Source organism: Pleurodeles waltl, chromosome 2_1 (genome assembly GCF_031143425.1).
Source record: "Pleurodeles waltl isolate 20211129_DDA chromosome 2_1, aPleWal1.hap1.20221129, whole genome shotgun sequence".
In the NCBI taxonomy this organism is placed as follows: Eukaryota; Metazoa; Chordata; class Amphibia; order Caudata; family Salamandridae; genus Pleurodeles; species Pleurodeles waltl.
In genome coordinates, this window is record NC_090438.1 from 517,330,882 (window position 1) to 517,351,008 (window position 20,127).

At 44.5% G+C, this 20,127-nt stretch overlaps 1 protein-coding gene across 9 annotated transcripts in view; it reads right to left on the reverse strand.

Annotated features, from left to right (window-relative positions):
- The window catches only part of ENOX2 (ecto-NOX disulfide-thiol exchanger 2), a 1,066,406-nt gene that overhangs the window by 353,365 nt on the left and 692,914 nt on the right, over positions 1–20,127 (reverse strand). For all 9 annotated transcript variants that reach the window (XM_069214160.1, XM_069214117.1, XM_069214142.1 and 6 more), the window contains one exon: positions 4,402–4,557. In XM_069214160.1, coding sequence (XP_069070261.1) covers positions 4,402–4,557 — 156 coding nt within the window. The remainder of the gene's footprint in view (positions 1–4,401; positions 4,558–20,127) is intronic.

Consider the following 20,127-nt stretch of genomic DNA (forward strand, 5'->3'; position numbering starts at 1 on the left):
GGGCACATAGGGCACACCTTAGGGGTGACTTATATGTAAAAATAAGGTAGTTTAAGACTTTGGAAGTACCTTTAATTCCAAAGTCGAATTTTCATATAACTTTAATTTAAAAGCAGCCAGCAAGGCAGGCTTGCTTTTAAAATGACACTGGGCACCTCAGCAGTGCACCTAGGTGTGCACCACCTATTCTGTGGTCCCTAAACCTACATGCCCTACCATATACTAGGGACTTATAGGTAGGTTAACTTAGCCAATTATAATTAGCCTAATTTGCATATCCATTTTACACAGAGCATTGGCCCTGGGACTGGTAAGCAGTACCCAGGGCACAGCCAAGAGTCAGTAACCACCAGTACCTATCCAGAAAGAGTGGGGGTGATCAGGCAAAAAAAAAGGACTTTCCTACACAGGGTGTGGAGGAAAGGAAAGATGGCAGTATGGGTTGGAGGAAGAAATTGATACATGCAGACTGTAGAAGAGGAGAAGGCACATTGATCTAGTAGCATTAGAAAAGATCTGGTGGTTAGTGGCACGTGAACTGATGCTAAAAAAGGATTGTAGGAGAGAGTATCTAATGTGTGTGGGGAATACGGCAGAGGAAAAGACCCTATGGGATGGAGCCAGTGGGCGTGGCCGGAGTATGTGAGGGTGCTGTAGGCAGACACCAGTTGAATAAACTAACCCAGAAGAAAAGACAGCAGACGATTATGATGGAGGATCGTCATATTGGCATAGTTTGGCAGAGGAAGCTTAGTTGACCAGGGCAGAGAGTACACTCTGGAAAGGCAAGAACAATAAACTATGTGATTGTGGCATGTGGCAGATGGCTTTTTTTGTGCTCTCATGAAAGCCGTTGTAAAGAAGACAAAGGTATTTCCATGCGGATTCTCTGTGCCAGGCCATAACATAAAATCAAGGAGTGCATCATGAGTTTTGGGGGCTCAGTGACACTGAATTATGTAGAGCTTTCAAACAGACCGTTTGAGCAGAGCACTGCTTACTTCACAGCATTATTATTCATAGCAAAAATTTAAGATCCAGGGCCTGACCTCTGCTTTTCAGGCTCTCTGACTTCTGGGAAGGTTGGAAGAGTTATGCAGATGGTCCAAATCACTCAACACTTGGTAAAAACACGTACTTGGTACTGCTCTTAGAAATAGACTGAGTGTGTGTAGATGACTCCTTGCCTATAATCCTAGAAGGCAGTGTAGATGTCAGCATGCCGATTAAAGGGAGTCACATAACCTGTCACATAAAGGGAGTCACATAACCTGAGTGGAGGGCTTTAGTTACAAAACATTTGTTTTAAATCAATCTCTCCAATTCAGATGCCTTGACACTTCAATGTGCAGTGGTCTGCATGTTTTCTTCCATTACGCGTTGTCAGGGCCCTCCCTACCTTGCAACGTTTCTGTTCCTTTAATGCAGCTTGTTTTCTACTTCAAGAAACCCCCTTTTGGTTTTTTCATTTTATTTTTTTCCAAAAAGAAAAAGACAAGTCATACATATTGCCTCGGATTTTAAGATTTGGCGAAAACCCATTTGAGACTTTCAACATAAATACAATGCACTTCAAAACATAAGAGGTGGTGCTGAAAAGCACAGGGTAAACATGTATGTCAGATATATAAAATGTTAATAGTTCCTACTCAGGGGGTACACTCATGACTCTCAATGGATCTGGATGCCTGCACAGTAGTTGGGTCCTAGATTTATGTGTGTGTGTGTGAGAGTGGTGTGCTAGTTGTATATGGTAATGTGAATGTGGAGGGTTCATGTGCTTGGTCCTCTTATTATCAGGCATGATAAGGTTTTATATGAGTAATGCAATAAGGGAATGCTTTTCTGCTAGGCAAATTTTTGTTAACGATGACCTGACTCTGCTTGTGTTGCAGGATACTACTAACCTATGTGCTTACCTGACTACTGATTGCTTAGCAGAGTACTAGTAACCTGCATGATGATCTGACAGCTGCTTGTATAGCAGGGTATTACTGGTGCATGTTATTTTTGGTCTAATTATGTTTTATGCAATACAGTTTATTTTTACATAACTTTTTGTGAAGTTTTCTTTGTGGTGTATTTACTGTGTCACTAGTGTTGTATGTGTTCTACAGATGCTTTACACATTGCCTCTGGGATAAGCCTGACTGCTCGTACCAAGCGGGTCAACAGGGGTTATCTTGGGTGTGAAGCACTCATGCCCTGACTAGATTGGTGGTCTCTGCCAGGCTGAAGTGCCTATCCTAGCCAACCAGGAACCCCCTTCTTTAACCCACCTCATTTGATACTTTTCTCCTTAACGTTCAACCGAATTCCTTTTTGTAAATGGGGCAAATTATCAAAATAACTGTTATTCCAAATTGTTAAAAACTGCATTTTCTTCAATGTGCGCATTTTCTTGCTAATCGGAATCTCTGTAAACAGTCCGGCTACCTTTGAGTCTAGTACGTGCTAAATAAATCTATAATAAATAAATAAAGCTTAGCAATGTAGACCCCATCTAAACCCAAATTTGTGATCTTTCGGCCAAGCTGTAACGTAAAACCTGAGGGTATGCAATTTCTACATCCAGACGCTTGAATTAATATATATATTTTTTTTTTTTATCAGTGAAAGCTTCAGATACTGGCAGTACATTTTGACCATATATTTAGTATCGAGAATCAACAGAGTATTTAATAAGTAAAAACAATCATTAACTTACATTCCATGTGCTAAAGTACACATTTCTTTTATTCGTACACCTGAAATGCTCAGCATTTCACACAAAGATTATATTGTGAAACTACCTTTAGGTATGTACTGTTTAACGTGCATCTAGTTATACTTCAATATCGTGCGACACTGTGTGTTACTCTATAGGCATTGTACTCTCATGGATGAACTATCAGGCTGAATTTGTGCTGTACCTCCCTGTGCTAATGCCATTGCTTGTTGTAAGTGTGTTTATGTTTTTTTGCTGAAATTGACAGCAACTAATAAATATTATATTTAAAAAATACTTGAATACCGTGGAGAATTTGTAAGGTTTTTTTTAATCAACACAGCAAAAATGAAAGCACTTTGAGCACTAATTTAAGAACACTTACACTGGTTGTGGTTTTCAGTTTGCCTAATGTAGCTCTGTGCTGACTGATTAGAAGGGCTGAGGCAGAAGAAGGCTGACGAGGGTGGTGAGAGAAGCTGCTATATGCTGAAGGATAGTTCCAGTGGCCTGGCCACGAGGAGGGGTAAGTAACAGTGGAGAACTTGGGGCTGGACCAGTCCTTCTGAAGTGGGTGTTTTATATAATAGGTGAGTCTGGAATAGTGTCACGGGCGTGTAGCGGGTACTCTGAGTGACTATTTGCAGAGCTGGTCACAGTTTATATCTGGAACATTCAGCAACAGAGGCATTTGTTTCTGAATGGGATAACTTTGTTGGTCAAGAGTTTTTATTTGCATTCAGCTGGTTGATGATTTGCCAATAGAGCACTTACAATTCAATATCTAATGCAAAAGGAGAGGGTGATAAGAATAAAGAGTACGAAAAAAGAGAGTAATAAATACAAAGGTATTGTGTTTGCCACGTGTGCTGCGCTGAGCCCAGATAACACCAGTATGTATCCTCAACTGCAGGGAGTAGCACTGCACAAGGAGGAAAGGAGAGCCTCTGCACCCCTGGAAATGAAACACAAGATGAGAGCAGAGAAAGACGGGCATTACCTGCATCCATATATGCCAACATTTGCGAAGCCGAAAGTGAGAGATTTAAAAAAAATATATATATATCGGGACAATGTATTTCCCTCACTGACTTCTATAGAAGCAAAGGCAATTTCAGGCAGGAGACAGCCAAAATTCAGCCATTTTCTCCCGGCCGGAACCGGGTCTGTTAGCATGTAAGTGCATCGGAAAAAAAGCAAGGAGGAGGATTGTGCTGTTTCCTTTGGAATGGGTGCAAAGTTGGTGTGACTCCTTAATTCTAACTTGCTGGTCTATACTAGCGCTTCTTTTCCCCATGGGGGAACCTTCACAGGACCGATGCCTTGCCTTACCCTAGGATGTTCGGTTCATGTACCGTTCTTCGGTGGCTTTCTTCTCCTACCTAACACCTGGATGCTGCTTGCCTGAATTAGCTTAAACCCTGAAGATGCGCCTTATTTTGAAGCACCTTGCATCTTGTAAGGAACTCCGCATCGACCTCTTGTTGACTTGGTTGATCTTAAGTCCAGTATCAGGACACCGCTGGGTACCCATGCATTTAATACGCTTTGTAAACAAACCGCTTGACATAAGTCACATGACTGGGGAACGCCTTTCTGCAGTAACAAGTTGGGAGTTCACTGCATGTGTGACCCCTACTCGAACCCCGTCCACATCATATACTATTACTGATATCAAGTCAGAAGAAGCTTACTTGGATTGGGTGGGAAGAGTGTGCAGCTTTTACAGTGTATGATCTCCTTCACCACTGGCATGTCAGGAGGAATCGGTGGGGGTACTATCCCAAGGCCCGGCATCATGGGGTTGATGGGAGGAATTCCAGTCATCATTCCAAGAGCAGGATCAAAATCTAAAACACAAAAAAACTAATGGAAACTCTAACAGAAACACAAAGAAAATAAAAGTTTTGTGTTGCGCTTATGCATGCTTTTAGATGAACATGAGGCATAAGGACAGGCACTTCTAGAACATTACTGTAACATTAAATTAAAACAAGCCAAAAATCTGGAAGGAGAATTCGAAATGAAAGCAAACATTTGGACTCTTCATATATTCAGGTTTGACATGCCAAAGAGCGTCATTTAAAGTCTTTGGGAGTGTGGAGAGAAATCGAAACGTCCCAAATCATTTAAAAGAAATTCACAATCATTATTAAAAATTACCGTGCGTTTGCAGGATACAAGATGAAAAAAGGTGTGCCTCAACAGGATGCGTCTGGCCCCCTGATAGCATGGAATTTATACACAAATGGATTGATGGGCCAATCACATGAAAACTAGGATTCACAAGTCCTACTTCAGGCAGACTGACACTGTCAGTGAACGAATTACAGCGTCTGCCTACCATATCTCTGGCCCTCCACGTCTCACTACAAGATCACGTATAGGCTGTCAGGCGAAGCCGGGAGGAAAATCCCCAAAAACAGATAATATTTAGCATTTTTAATCCCCACATGAATATTTTTCCGAGTCTAAGAGGTGCTCCAAGGAGTTTCAAATCATGCGAGTCTAACACCACTGATTCTGTTTTTGTCTTTTTAAATAGGTCAACCATTAAGACACCCATTGTCTTTGAGCAAGACAATTAATCAGGGACATGTAGGGATAACTGTGATAAGATAATTAGGGTCCCACCACACCAAGGTCTCAGGAGTCATGCATCTGCTCTTAAACGTCTCCATGGTCGCCATCAGTACAGTCCTGAGACTTAATACATAATTTTTAGTTTTCTCCGTCATCCAATCTCACTGCCTCGATTAATGCCACCTTTAACATCTGAATTAGTCTTTGACCTAATTGAATAATCCAGGCACATTAGGTAATGCAATATCAACTGCAGCATCATGATTAGTTGTGGAAAAATAAAGCAAGATTTGCTTCAGTCTTTTAAAAATGAAAAATTACTGCATTAACGGAAGGTCCCACCTGTCTTTTGATAGCAAACTCTAGATATCACAATTATTGACAGGAAAAATCTGGAAATTGTCAATTCCTCTTTTGTTGGGCAGTAATGCATCGTAATGACCAAATTCTGTCACCATCCAAGGACTAAACCAAAGAAGAGGCTTCAATTTTAACTCCATGACTAATCTGCAACATATTTCAAAGAGACAGTTCTTCATTTAGAAAACAGTAAAGAAGTTTCCTAAGGAAAATAACTGCTTATTCACAGACAGAGCGCAGACACCAGCTAACACAAAAGACAATAGAAAAGCTAGAAATGGAAACACACCCTTTGTCCTACTTAATAAATAATGACACAGTACAGTAGCAGGTGAGATAAAAGTGAACAAATGTTACAATGACCAACAAAATTAATTTCAAACTGAATTCATTAACCATGCAGAGGATTCAATCCAATCAATGCAACTATCATAAAACATCAAGAATAAACTGTCATCACAAAGTGTTGCATTCAAAGCATATTTTGTAAAAGTTTGTAAATTCACTTTGACTAATAAAGGCAGGCATAAAGAAATATCACAAAGAGAACGCAAGAGTAATGAGGACTGATGAAGTTTTCAATGTGGGTTTTGTTCCCTGTGCAATTTTTGTTTTGCACCAAGCAATGTACAGTGCCATCTAAATGTGGCGTGTAAGATGTCATAAATTACGAATTTCAAGAACCGCATACTTACTATACTGATTATGAGATGTACTATGGTTTTCAAAAGCATGCAATCACATGCATCCAATCATAAATTCTATTGCCTTCTAATGCAAAGCAACAACCACCCGAGAACTCTCAAAGATAACCTTCAGTTTGCACGATTTATTTGGAATATATAGGAACAGTATATAAAAGATCTCTTTGCAAAACTCAGACGTCCTCTGTAACAAACATAGAAAAAGGGCATGCAAAACCAGTGGTTAAAAGAGAAAGACACAACTTTGTACTCACAGTGTAACACGTCTAAAACACGAACGAACAATAAAGGTATTATATAGAATGGGTGACTTTCCTTGGTCTAGTTAAGGAGGATATCCACAAATTCCTTGTATCAAAATAGGGCGTAATGGTGTTAAAATCTGACACAATTAAGAGCTTTTTGGGGGGATCCCCAAATCGAAAATGGGACTCTGAGCTGAGCAGGCCCAGTTCATGCAGCGGTTTGTTTTTCAACATTCATGTGGAATGCAGCCGTTCGCTGGACCAAAAACACAACAGCATAGCCAATTTCCTGGAAAACGGAAAACGTTTGACCAATGAGGTAATAGATGGCCCGGTTCAATATTATTGGAGGTTCAGATAAAAAATAACAAATACATCAACGTATAGATTAAATGGAAAACAGGCATTGGTAAAATGGTGCGATCGAGCTATCCGAATCCACCTACCTGGAAGTGAGCTCCTCTTGATTGAAAATGACATTCTCATTATTTGATGTTTTAGAGGAAACAGAACTGATGGATGAAAGGAAATTACATTTGACGAATTCTCGCAAAACTCTCAAAGCCACATGCTGGGAAGAGAATTTCCACCCAGCTGAAACATGCTCAAAATGAAGATTTTGGCAGGTAATGGTAAACGGCATTGTAACAAAAATTATATGTTTAAAGTTAAATGTTCAAATAGTTAGCATAGAATGAAATGACAAATATTTCTAAGCTTAAAATCCTTCCCGGGACAGTGACAACGATATTTCAAACATATTACGAGAGACTACAGTATGTATTACTTTTCCAGTAACAGTTTAGAGGCCTATTCTATTGAGAACAGAAATGGTGACAGTAGTAATTATTCTAAGTAAGGAGCCAGGTTTGTGTTCATGCAAGCCTGAGCTAAGGAGATTAACTGAGTGCTTATAGGCGCCGGGTTTAGGTCCTTCTCTAATTTTACAATTCTAACATGTCCTAAACATTTCCTTGAGACTTGTCACCAATGGACAGAAACCATTCCCTCGACTTTTGACAAGTTAAAGGTGATCACACTGGAGGCTAGGAAAAACATTTGAAATAGACCCATATGTAGGAAGAAAATATGCCTGCGTAAATAAAGAAACGTGTCATAGGCATCTATAGCCATTTCGTATTTACATGCTCCTTAATGTATTTAAACCAAGGTAGTCAACTGCCCTCATCAAATTGAAGTAATTACACTCCACACTAGTTATGAAGTGAAAGGAAAGCAGCCAATTAACCCAAAGGAGAAGAAGAAAGTGGTAAAACAGTTTCTCGTTAACATGCCAGCTGATGTAATTGCTAACCAGAGAAAATTTTACTTGTGCGAATTAGGTATTGTGACATAATTATGATACATCTCAGAATATATTTAATATAGTAAATGCATATTTACACCTGTTTTAAAAATACATATTTTTTTAACAGGTACTTCAGCAGGAGTGAGACAAGTCAGGCATCATCTTACTACGGCTCATATGGAAAGAGAGGACCGCCAGTCTTGACTACAGACATGAGACGACCAAGGTTACCTCCCGTGCACACAAAAGGACAAAGTTTAGGTGGTTCCTCCAGAAGTTATATACTCAAAATACCCACTCCAACAGGGAGCTTATTAGAAGATAACAGCAAGAGATCTCCCTGGCTTGAATGAAGAGCAGGCCTTACTGCTGATTAAGGCGGCTTGTTTTCTTAAGCAGATGGACAAAAATAAGAATCCCTAGATGGATGGGATACCAGTCAAACTGTACCATACAATATCAGATACTCTACTGGAAATTACGTGAGGTGCTATGGAGGGCCTTTGAGAACACACAGCTTCAGCAACCCACAAGGGAGACACTCAAAGTAGTGACTCAAAAACCTGAGAAAAATCCCACAGACTGTGGATCATACGCTTAATATAGGTATGAAATACTTATTGAAGTGGCTGTAGGAAGTTTGCTAAGGCACCCTTTCAGTTGATTTAGCCAGACTAGTCAGGAGCAATACCACGTAGAAACACAATCAACCCAAGAAGAATGGTGCATATACATTCATTATTAAGACCAAGTGGGGACGATTATGCCACAGCAGCATTAGATATAGAAAAAAAACTTTAAATACGGTGGTCTGGGAATATGTGTTTAAAGTGTTGAGGAAGTTTCATTTCAGCCTGACCTGGGAGATGTTGGTTGCATCTGGCTACCTTACAGTTTCCATGTGCCAGGGTCAAAAGTGGGAAATACATTTGAAAGAAACTAGTTAGGGAGTGGGACAGGGGTGCCAATTAGCCAATCTTTTATTTGCCTAACTGATTGGAGCACATTCAGCAGTTCCGGGGAAGGATGCCAAGAGCTTGGAGAGGTTTTTGGACTACAAGAAACAACTGATCTAAATCAAGTATACTGTTCCCATAAGCACTATTTGGAGTAAATAATAATGCCATTCTAGATCTGGGGCTTATTTGGCACACACAAAGCATAAAATATTTAGGGATTTGAATTGCTTTTGCTGAAGGGGATAGGATAAACCTCGATATTTGATGAGTATTGGAAGAGATCAGGAAATCAATACCATTTTGCTCCACCACCTGACGTGTCTCCGTGAGCAGGAAAGAGAATGAGTGTATGTCTAGATACACTGAAGATACCAAATGCAAAAGGTAGATTGGGCTTCTTGGACTTCGATTACCACTAGATGGCTGCTGAAATGCAGCATTTAGCATATTGGCAAGTGAAGCCCCCAACCAAGAGACTAGACTTCTTCCCGGATGTCACAGAGATGTGAACCTAAGTTATTTAATTTTGTTGCAAATCCCTTAAAGTTAATATTTAGCTCTACACGCCTAAAATCTGAGAATGGGCCAAGAGAACAATCTTAAGACTTGTTCTGTTTCACACTAGTGTACCCCTATAGAAACACCCAAGGATGGCAGCCCTATAAAGATGGCTGGCTGGACTGAAAGGGGTTGTTTATTGATGGGACAGCTTTATAGGAAGGAACTGTTTCTTACAATTGGGAAGACTAGGAGCAAATTTAGGATTTCCTGAGGTCAGTTCCTTTTCTATGCTCAATTGGTTGTCACAATTAGTACATGCTGGAATGGATTCCCAGGCAGAAGACATGAACTGAGCACACTGTCAAAACTGATCCAACAGCAAGCAGGTTGTGTGGGTGAACCTCTGCACTTCAAAGTGCTCTACGAGGAGAGCAACAAATGGGGCACCACCTTATAAGACTCCAATGGAATGGTGAGTTTGAAGACCACTTATATGACATGGAATGGAACAGTACTTGTCTATATCATGCAATGTATGAGCAGTGCTCGCTTTATACTCGCACATTGGAAATTTCAGCATTGGGTACACAACACACCTACACTTATGCATTAAGTATATCCACAGAGCTTTAGGACTTGTCCCAGATGTACTGATGCACAAACAGACTTAATATGAATGACCTGGAGATGTCAGGCCGTGGAACAGGTTTGGGCTGCAATAATGGAAAAAACAAGTGGAACTGTGGAAAAAATGTCCGCTGTAAAACTACATTTTGTAGCTTCACCCAAGACAGAAAAAGAAAAAAAACCACACAGTGTATATTTCTAGCACTATGTATACTTTTAGCCAAAAGATGTGTTGTTACACACTGGCTACTGCTTGCTGGTCCGAATTTTTAAAAATGTCAAAAAGGTGTTGGGAATGGTCAGTTGCGGAGGAACTTAGAATGGCAATGGTCCATCATGATGAAAAGCTTGAAGATGGTCCTAGAGACTGGACGAGCTCCTGCAGGAGTTTGGGAGAAGCAGGATTCGTTAGTCTAACCCCTCAAATTATTAATGGCAATGGCCACTGCTTATTTTATTGAATGTACTTTGTGAGGTTCTCCTAAAACGCCCAAAAACTAAGTATCTCAAAAAATCACAAACTGAAGGATCAGGCATCAAAAGTTGGCAAGGGTGTGTCGTTTTGTGGTCCTTCCACTTGCATTTCATAGCTCTTTGGTGTGTAAACCTGTTCATTAAACGTCCGATTATGCTAAGAATTCAAGGCAACCTTCTGTGGCCTTCTCTGTGGGGGCATTTTCCCCTTCTGGGCCAATTAACTTCTCGTTTGACTGGAATTTTATCGGCAGATGACTAAACAATACCTATAAATGTATATCCTCTAGTTCTATAAATCACTGAGTCAGAAGGTTGGGGGAGTAAAATGAAGAAATGTGAGGGGAAGGGACAAGGCTGCAATTTAATATACAAGCAAGTGCAGAAACAGCATGCAAAGAAATGAACATTTACACCCCGCCACTTTCAAAGTTCACCAGCCAACACTGCATTGGTGAAGAGAAGTTTCACCCAATGTGGCTTTGAATTTCAGGCCCACCAGAGGCAATTGAAGGTTGTACAAGTAAACGTTCCTCAAAACATTAGTCAGACAACACTCATAGTCAATTTATTGACAGGACAGACATTGGTGCCACAGAAGATGAAAACCTGAAGTAGTCTGGACATAAGTTAGATAAAAATATTTATTACCCATTCTTTGAATATTTCAACGATTGACTGGGTTACATCCCCAAGAAAAAAGACAAACAAGCTACTTACCTTCGGTAATTCTATTTTTGGTGGTTGCTCTATCTAATCACATATTCCTCACCTTTGGATTTTCACAGGCGCCAGACTGGAGCCAGAAACATTTCCTGCAACAGCTTTCACGCACCTGTGTGTGGGATTGTTAGAATCCGTAATGGCCTCATCCAATAGTGACAGTGCGGGCCTTCAGACCTATCAATAGTCAACCCTCTCTAACATTCACTACCATTTGTAGGCCGATGACACAAAATTGTATTTGAAAATATCCCACCCGAAGACATCAAACTGCTCAACTGCACCCTAAAGGACACCCTACAATGACTGACCAGCAATCGCCTCATGCTTAACATACTCAAAACTGAATTACTCCTGTCACCTAGCACAATAATTCTGCCCCCATAGAAGTTTGTCTCAAACAACTTAATGCTCTCAACTGCACCCCACATGTGATCGATTCCACTAGATCACTAGGTATAATGTTGGACACATGCCTGAATATGCAAAGTCATATCAGTACCACCACCAGAGAAGCCAACTACCAACTAAACATACTAAGAAAATCAAACCTTTCATGCCCCCAGCTGACTTTCAGTTAGCAAACCCCTAGTTATCTCTGGTTTAGACACCAGGAGAGCTACCCTTGCTGATTTATCTAAAGTAAAGGTGGCTCCACTAAGGGCCACATTGCACTCAGCTGCTAGGCTCATCACTGGATCCAGTAGATTCAACCACATTACACCTGACCTCAAGCATATGACATGGCTTCCGTTCGAAGCTGGAATCCAGTTGAAGATAGCTTGCATGACACAGAAGGCCCTGCACAACAACACCCTGTCTACCTGGCCAAAAAAACTTGAACTATCTGATGGTAGTTGACCTTCACAAAACTCTAACTCCCTACTGTTGAAGCCACAGAAGTTCAACAAAAAAAAAAAGACCTACAACCGCTTCTTTTCCGGTCTAGCCCCAAGAATATCTAACGCTCTACTGCCAGAAATCAGGAGAAACCCCTTCACTACTTTCTTCAAATAAGAAGTAAAGCTTATGATGAATTGAGTCCTTCACTAGCTATCCTCGATTAGTCAGCATGATCTTTTTCATGTGGACTCCTCGGGATCTTAGATCTACGAAGCAATCCTGGGATATTGTACCTGTATTTATAAGTTGCTTTACTCCCTACATTTTCTTTCCTACTTCTTCTCTTGTATGTTGGACTTATATGCTACATGTACAGTGCTCTTCCACCCTGAAGGGTCATGCTTGCGCTATATCTCTTGTATGTTTGACTTGTATGCTACAAATACAGCACTCTGACACCCTTTAGGGTCATGCTCGTGCTAAATAAAAACCTGCAAATAAATAAAAAAATAACCTCCACTGAACGAGGAGGAGGGATAGTTGGTGAGGAATCCATGGTTAAAGTATCTACCAGAAAGAGTAATACCAAATATACATAATGTTAGAAATGGGGTCTTTGGTTGACAGTCAGGTTACCCCCTGTTCAAGCAAGGACCCTCACTCTAGTTAGGATAAAAGAGAATCACCCTCAGCTAACCCCTGCTTACCCCCTTGGTAGCTTGGCAGAGCAGTAGGCTTAACCTCAGAGTGCTGGGCGTAAAGTATTTGTACCAACACACACAGTAACTTAATGAAAACACTACAAAATGACACAACACCAGTTTAGAAAAATAGGAAATATTTATCTAGACAAAACAAGACCAAAACGACAAAAATCCAACATACACAAGTCAAGTTATGATTTTTTTAAGGTTTAAAATAAAAAGAGTCTTTAGGTAGTTGTAACAACACACTAGCGCTGCTAGCGTGTAAATGTACCTGGTTTGCGGCAAAAATAACCCCGCACGGGCGGTGTGCGTCGAAAATAACCCTGCACGGGTATATGCGTTGAAAACAGCTCGGCTCGGCGAGGCGCGTCGAAAAAGCCAGCCACGCGACGGTCCGAAGTCCCGCGGCGCTGGTTGCGATCTCTCAGCCTTCGTCAGCGATGCTGCGCGTCGTTTCTCCTGCTCCGGGCGTCGATTCTCCGGTCGCGTCTCCAGCGGCGTCGTTTCTCAGCTGCGGAGCCTGCGTCGCGTCGTTTTCTCAGCCGCGATCGGATTCGCGTCGATCTTTTCTCCGCACGGTGCGCGGTGCGTGTATTTTTGTCCTTAGGCTGCCAGCCTCTCCTTTCAGGGTCCCAGGAACTGGAAGGGCACCACAGAGCAGAGTAGGGGTCTCTCCAGAGACTCCAGGTGCTGGCAGGAAGAAGTCTTTGCTATCCCTGAGACTTCAATAACAGGAGGCAAGCTCTACATCAAGCCCTTGGAGATTTCTTCTTCAAGATGGAAGGCACACAAAGTCCAGTCTTTGCCCTCTTACTCTGGCAGAAGCAGCACTGCAGGAAAGCTCCACAAAGCACAGTCACAGGCAGGGCAGCACTTGTTCCTCAGCGATCAGCTCTTCTCCAGGCAGAGGTTCCCCTTGATTCCAGAAGTGTTTCTAAAGTTTGTAAGTTTGGGTGCCCTTCTTATACCCATTTTAGTCTTTGAAGTCACCTTCCTTCAAAGGGGACTCACACCTTCTTGTGAAATCCTGCCTTGCCCAGGCAAGGCCTCAGACACACACCAGGGGGCTGGAGACAGCATTGTCAGAGGCAGGCACAGTCCTTTCAGATGAGAGTGACCACTCCACCCCTCCCTCCTAGCAGAGATGGCTAATCAGGAATGCAGATCACACCCCAGCTCCCTTTGTGTCACTGTCTGGTGTGAGGTGAAAAACAACCCAACTGTCAACTGACCCAGACAGGGAATCCACAAACAAGGCAGAGTCACAGAATGGTTTAAGCAAGAAAATGCTCACTTTCTAAAAGTGGCATTTTCAAACGCACAATCTCAAAATCAACTTTACTAAAAGATGCATTTTTAAATTGTGAGTTCAGGGATCCCAAACTCCACCTGTCCATCTACTCTCTAGGGGAATCTACACTTTAATCATATTTAAAGGTAGCCCCCATATTATCCTATGAGAGAGAGACAGACCTTGCAACAGTGAAAACGAAATTGGCAGTATTTCACTGTCAGGACATATAAACCACATTACTATATGTCCTACCTTATCCATACACTGCACCCTGCCCTTGGGGCTACCTAGGGCATACCTTAGGGGTGCCTTACATGTAAGGAAAGGGAAGGTTTAGGCCTGGCAAGTGGGTACACTTGCCAAGTCGAATTTACAGTGTAAAAATACACATACAGACACTGCAGTGGCAGGTCTGAGACATGATTACAGAGCTACTTATGTGGGTGGCACAACCAGTGCTGCAGGCCCGCTAGTAGTATTTGATTTACAGGCCCTGGCACCTCTAGTGCACCTTACTAGGGACTTACTAGTAATTCAAATATGCCAATCATGGATAAACCACTTACATACAATTTAAACAGGAGCACTTGCACTTTAGCACTGGTTAGCAGTGGTAAAGTGCCCAGAGTAACAAAAACAGCAAAATCAGAGTCCAGCACACATCAACAACCTGGGGAACAGAGGCAAAAAGTTAAGGGAGACCACGCCAAGGATGAAAAGTCTAACACGTGTCCCCCCCAGCTAAAAGTGGGGAGCAACTACCCAACCTCATGGGAGTTCTCATCACTAAGGCGGAAGAACCTGGACAGACCATCAGCATTGGCGTGTTCTGTACCGGGTCGATGTTCCACCGTAAAGTCCATCCCCTGTAGGGAAATGGACCACCTCAACAGTTTTGGGTTCTCACCCCTCATCTGCATTAACCATCTGAGGGGTCTGTGGTCGGTCTGAACTCGGAAGTGAGTCCCAAACAAGTAGGGTCTTAGCTTCTTCAGTGCCCAGACCACAGCAAACGCTTCACGTTCTATGGCACTCCACCTACGTTCCCTGGGTAGTAACCTCCTGCTAATGAAGGCTACGGGTTGATCTAGGCCCTCTTCATTCAGCTGTGAGAGTACTGCTCCAATACCATGCTCTGAGGCGTCTGTCTGTACAACAAACTCCGTGGAGTAGTCAGGTGCCTTCAGCACCGGTGCTGTGCACATGGCAGCCTTCAGGGCATCAAAAGCGCTCTGGCAAGCCTCTGTCCAGATCACTTTCTTGGGTTGCTTCTTAGAAGTCAACTCAGTTAAGGGGGTAACAATGGTACCATATCCCTTAACGAACCTCCGATAGTATCCTGTGAGACCTAAAAAGGCTCTCACTTCAGTCTGGGTCTTGGGAGGCTCCCACGCCAGAATCGTGTCAATCTTAGGCTGTAGGGGTGCCACCTGGCCACTCCCCACCTGGTGTCCTAAGTACACAACAGAACCCTGCCCTATTTGGCACTTGCTCGCCTTAATAGTGAGGCCTGCCTTCTGCAGGGCCTCTAACACTCTCCAGAGGTGTTGCAGGTGTTCCTCCCATGTGGAACTAAACACAGCAATGTCATCCAGGTAGGCGGCACTGAACTCATCCAGTCCTGCCAACACCTGGTTGACCAACCTCTGAAAGGTGGCAGGGGCATTCTTCATCCCAAAGGGCATCACATTGAAGTGGAAGTGCCCATCGGGGGTAGAGAATGCTGACCTCTCTTTTGCCCCTTCAGTTAAGGCAATCTGCCAGTACCCAGATGTTAAATCAAACGTACTGAGGTACTTGGCAGCTCCTAACCGATCAATGAGCTCATCAGCTCGGGGGATGGGGTGTGCGTCAGTCTTGCTGACCGCATTGAGACTCCGGTAGTCCACACAGAACCTAAGTTCTGGAGTGGCACCAGGAGCAGTAGCCTTTGGGACCAAGACCACTGGGCTGGCCCAAGGACTGCTGGAGTGCTCAATAACCCTTAGGGCTAACATCTTGGAGACTTCCTCCTTAATGCAAGCCCTCACCCTGTCAGTCACCCTGTAAACCTTATGTTTAACAGGTGTACTGTCCCCAGTGTCCACATCATGTGTGCACAGGTGTGTGACTCCTGGGATCAGGGAAAACAGTGAGGCGAACTGTCCCAGCACGTGGCGACAGTCCCTCTGCTGTTCCTCAGTCAGGGAGGGGGAGAGGATCACTCCCTCCACAGACCCATCTTTCTCTCCTGCAGACAGGAGGTCAGGAAGAGGCTCACTCTCTTCCTCCACCCCGTCATCTGTCGCTAGGAGCATGGATAGCTCAGTTCGCTCAAAGTGGGGTTTGAGGCGGTTGACATGTAGGACCCTCAAGGGGTTCCTGGGGGATTGCAAGTCTACCAGATAGGTGACCTCGCTCTTTCTTTCCACCACCTCAAAAGGCCCAGTCCACTTATCTTGGAGAGCCCTAGGCTCTACTGGTGCCATGACCCACACTTTTTGTCCAGGCTGAAACTCAACCAGAGTGGCATTCTGGTCGTACCACCGTTTCATGTCCTCCTGGCTTGCTTCCAGGTTCTCCTGAGCGAGACGCCTGAAGCGGGCAGTCTGGTTTCTTAGTGCCAGCATGTAGCTAAATACATCCTGGGGTGGTTTACTAGGAGCTTTCTCCAAAGCCTCCTTCACCAGACTGAGCGGTCCCCTCACAGGGTGGCCATAGATGAGCTCAAAGGGGCTAAAGCCAAGTCCCTTTTGAGGCACCTCCCTGTAAGCGAACAGAAGGCATGGCAAGAGGACGTCCCACTTACGCCTCAAGGGCTCTGACAGGCCCTGAATCATGCCTTTCAAGGTGCGGTTGAATCTCTCAACCAGACCATTACTTTGGGGGTGGTAAGGGGTGGTGAACTTGTAGGTTACCCCACACACCTTCCACAGAGACTTCATATAAGTGGATATGAAGTTTGTACCCCTATCAGATACTACCTCCTTGGGGAACCCCATGCGGGTAAAAACCCCCATCAAGGCACGTCCCACCACGGGGGCGGTGACCGTCCTTAGAGGAATAGCCTCTGGGTACCGTGTGGCATGGTCCACCAAGACCAGGATGAACCTGTTGCCCAGGGCTGTCTTGGGATCCAGAGGCCCCACAATGTCAATTCCTACCCTTTCAAAGGGAGTACTGACTACCGGTAAAGGTTGGAGGGGAGCTTTGCATTTCCCCCCACTCTTGCCACTTGCCTGACAAGTCTGACAAGATCTACAATAAGCAGCTGACTGCTTGTTCATCAAGGGCCAGTAAAAGTGGGAGCCAAGCCTCTTATAGGTCTTGTCCTGCCCTAGATGTCCTGCCAAAGGCACATCATGAGCCAAACCCAGTAGGAAGGTCCTGAAGCCCTGGGGTACCACCAGCATACGAGCTGACCCCGGCTCAGGAACCTTAGGCTCACTATACAGGAGGCCATCCTCCCAATAAATCAGGTGAGTACCTGGCGCCCCGCCAGCCGCCTGGGCTGCAGCCTGCTGCCGCAGTCCCTCAAGAGTAGGGCATTCCTTCTGCGCTGTGCAGAATACTTCCCTGGTGGGTCCCCCTTCCTGCTGCCACTGCGACAGCTCAGGGACCTCCCCCAGTTCAGCCACCTGTTCCCCTGTAGGTTCCGGGGCATCACCCTCAGGCTCTGCCTCCTCCCGGACCGTGGGAACTTCTGGGGCGGGTTTCCCGCGCCTCCTGCCTCTCCTCTTCTTGGCGGTCCCCTGGGCCACTGTTTCAGGCTCCAGGGGCTCTTGACTACCCTGATTGGCTGCCATAGACCGGGTGGATACGCATACCCACCCAGGCAGACCCAACATCTCCAAGTGAGACCTGTGTTCCACCTCCTTCCAAGGGGAATCCTCCAGGTCGTTGCCTAGCAAACAATCAACAGGCATGGTTGGACTCACAGCTACTTTCCAGGAACCTGAGACCCCCCCCCCATTCAAAGGGAACCTGCGCCACTCTGCAGAGGCGCTCAGAGTTGTCTACTGCAACTACTTGGTGAAGTACCTGGGGATCAATCTGCTCTTCAGACACCAGGTGACTCCTCACTGTAGTCACACTGGCTCCTGTGTCTCTCAGAGCCTCCACCCTCTGTCCATTGATGGTCACCCATTGCCTGTACTTCTTAGTGTTATCAGGCACTAGGTTTCTCTGGACCATCTCACTGTCCCCTAGTGAGACAAGGGTCATTTCTGCTGGTTCCCACCCACCTGAAACCAACTCCTCCCCAAGCGCTACACTGGCCAAACCCTGGGACGGTGCACCAGTGGGTGCCGGTGTACTTTTGGGGCATTTGGGGTCCCCCCTCACATGACCCACCTGGTCACATGAATAGCACTTACGTAGGGGACCACCTGCCATTGGCTTCCCTTTGGAGAACCATGGCCTCTTTTCACTGGGGGGTTGGGAATCCTTACCCTGGGAATCAGTTTGGGGCCCTTTAGAGAACTCATCCTGTTTGCCCTTACCCCCCCCTTTCTTCTGAGAGGGACCCTGCCCACCCTTGGCGTGGTCTCCCCCATACCTCTTTTGGACCCTGGTGCTCTCCCAGCGGTCCGCTTCCTGTGCAAGCTTCCTGGGGTCAGTCAGCTTGCTGTCAATGAGGTGCTGGCGCAGCTCTGGAAAACATAAACTGTACAAGTGCTCCCAAGCAATTAAATTGTAAAGCCCCTCATACGTGTTTACCTTACTGCCCTTCACCCAACCATCCAGTGACCTGCAACAAGAATCAACACATTCCAACCATGTTTGGGATTCCTTTCTCTTGTAGGATCTAAACTTCTCTTTGTACTGCTCAGGGGTGAGACCATACCTGGTAAGTAAGGCCTCCTTCATGGCAGGGTAGGTGAGACTCTGAGCATCCCCTAAGGCCGTCAGTGTGTCCCTCCCCTCTGCCTCAAAATGCTTCCACAAGGCTGCCCCCCAATGAGCTTCAGGGACCAGGTTCATGTGGAGAGCTGACTCATAACCCTTGAACCACAAGTAGATATCATCCTCCCTCTTATAATCCCTCACAAGGTCTTTTGGGATGTGTACCCTTCTCTCAGGCTGCACTGTAGAATTGCTGCCACCATCCCTACTGGACTGACTCCTCTGATCAATCTCTTTTAAACTGAGCTCATGAGCCATGTTTATCTTCCTTTCCTCAAGGGCCAGCTTTCTCTGTTCCACCTCAAGGGTCAGCTTTCTCTGTTCCACCTCTAGACTGAGCCTTTTCAACTCCAACTGGTACTCCCTCTCTGCCTGTCTGTCCTGTAACTCTCCAGGTGTCAGACTCTTGGAGGACACACTGCTACCTGCCCTGGAGATTCTCCCCTGAGACATAGCAGGCCCACCCACTACATCAGTGTGAGTGACTTGCAACTCCTCTTCCCCCTCTGGCTCCTCATCTGTGTGTCCCTCAGCTGCTTTGGCTGCCACCCAGGCCCTCAGCGCCTTTTGCAGCTCAACCTTCTTGGATGAGCTCTCAATGGGACAGCCAACATTCTTACAAAACTGCTTCAACTGAGCCACCTTGTAGCTCTCCAATTTCTCCAAATCAAAAGCAGTTTCAGCTAGGGCATCTCCAGACTGAGACATGATGAGAGGTTAAAAAGAAAATATGCACAGTTCCAAAAACAGAAAAGCAAGTTCTCAAATGAAGTTTCAGCAAAGTCAATCCCGGGATCAGTGAAAAAAAAAGAAACTGAATGCAGAAAAAAACAGTCCAAGTAAAAAACAAAAATCACAAGACTAGTAGTATGTGGTCACGTAGTGGTCTGAGATCAAAACAGTAGTGTACACTTAATTACTGTATGTCAAGTACAAATACAAGTCCAAATCCCGACCGCTGGTCACCAATGTTAGAAATGGGGTCTTTGGTTGACAGTCAGGTTACCCCCTGTTCAAGCAAGGACCCTCACTCTAGTTAGGATAAAAGAGAATCACCCTCAGCTAACCCCTGCTTACCCCCTTGGTAGCTTGGCAGAGCAGTAGGCTTAACCTCAGAGTGCTGGGCGTAAAGTATTTGTACCAACACACACAGTAACTTAATGAAAACACTACAAAATGACACAACACCAGTTTAGAAAAATAGGAA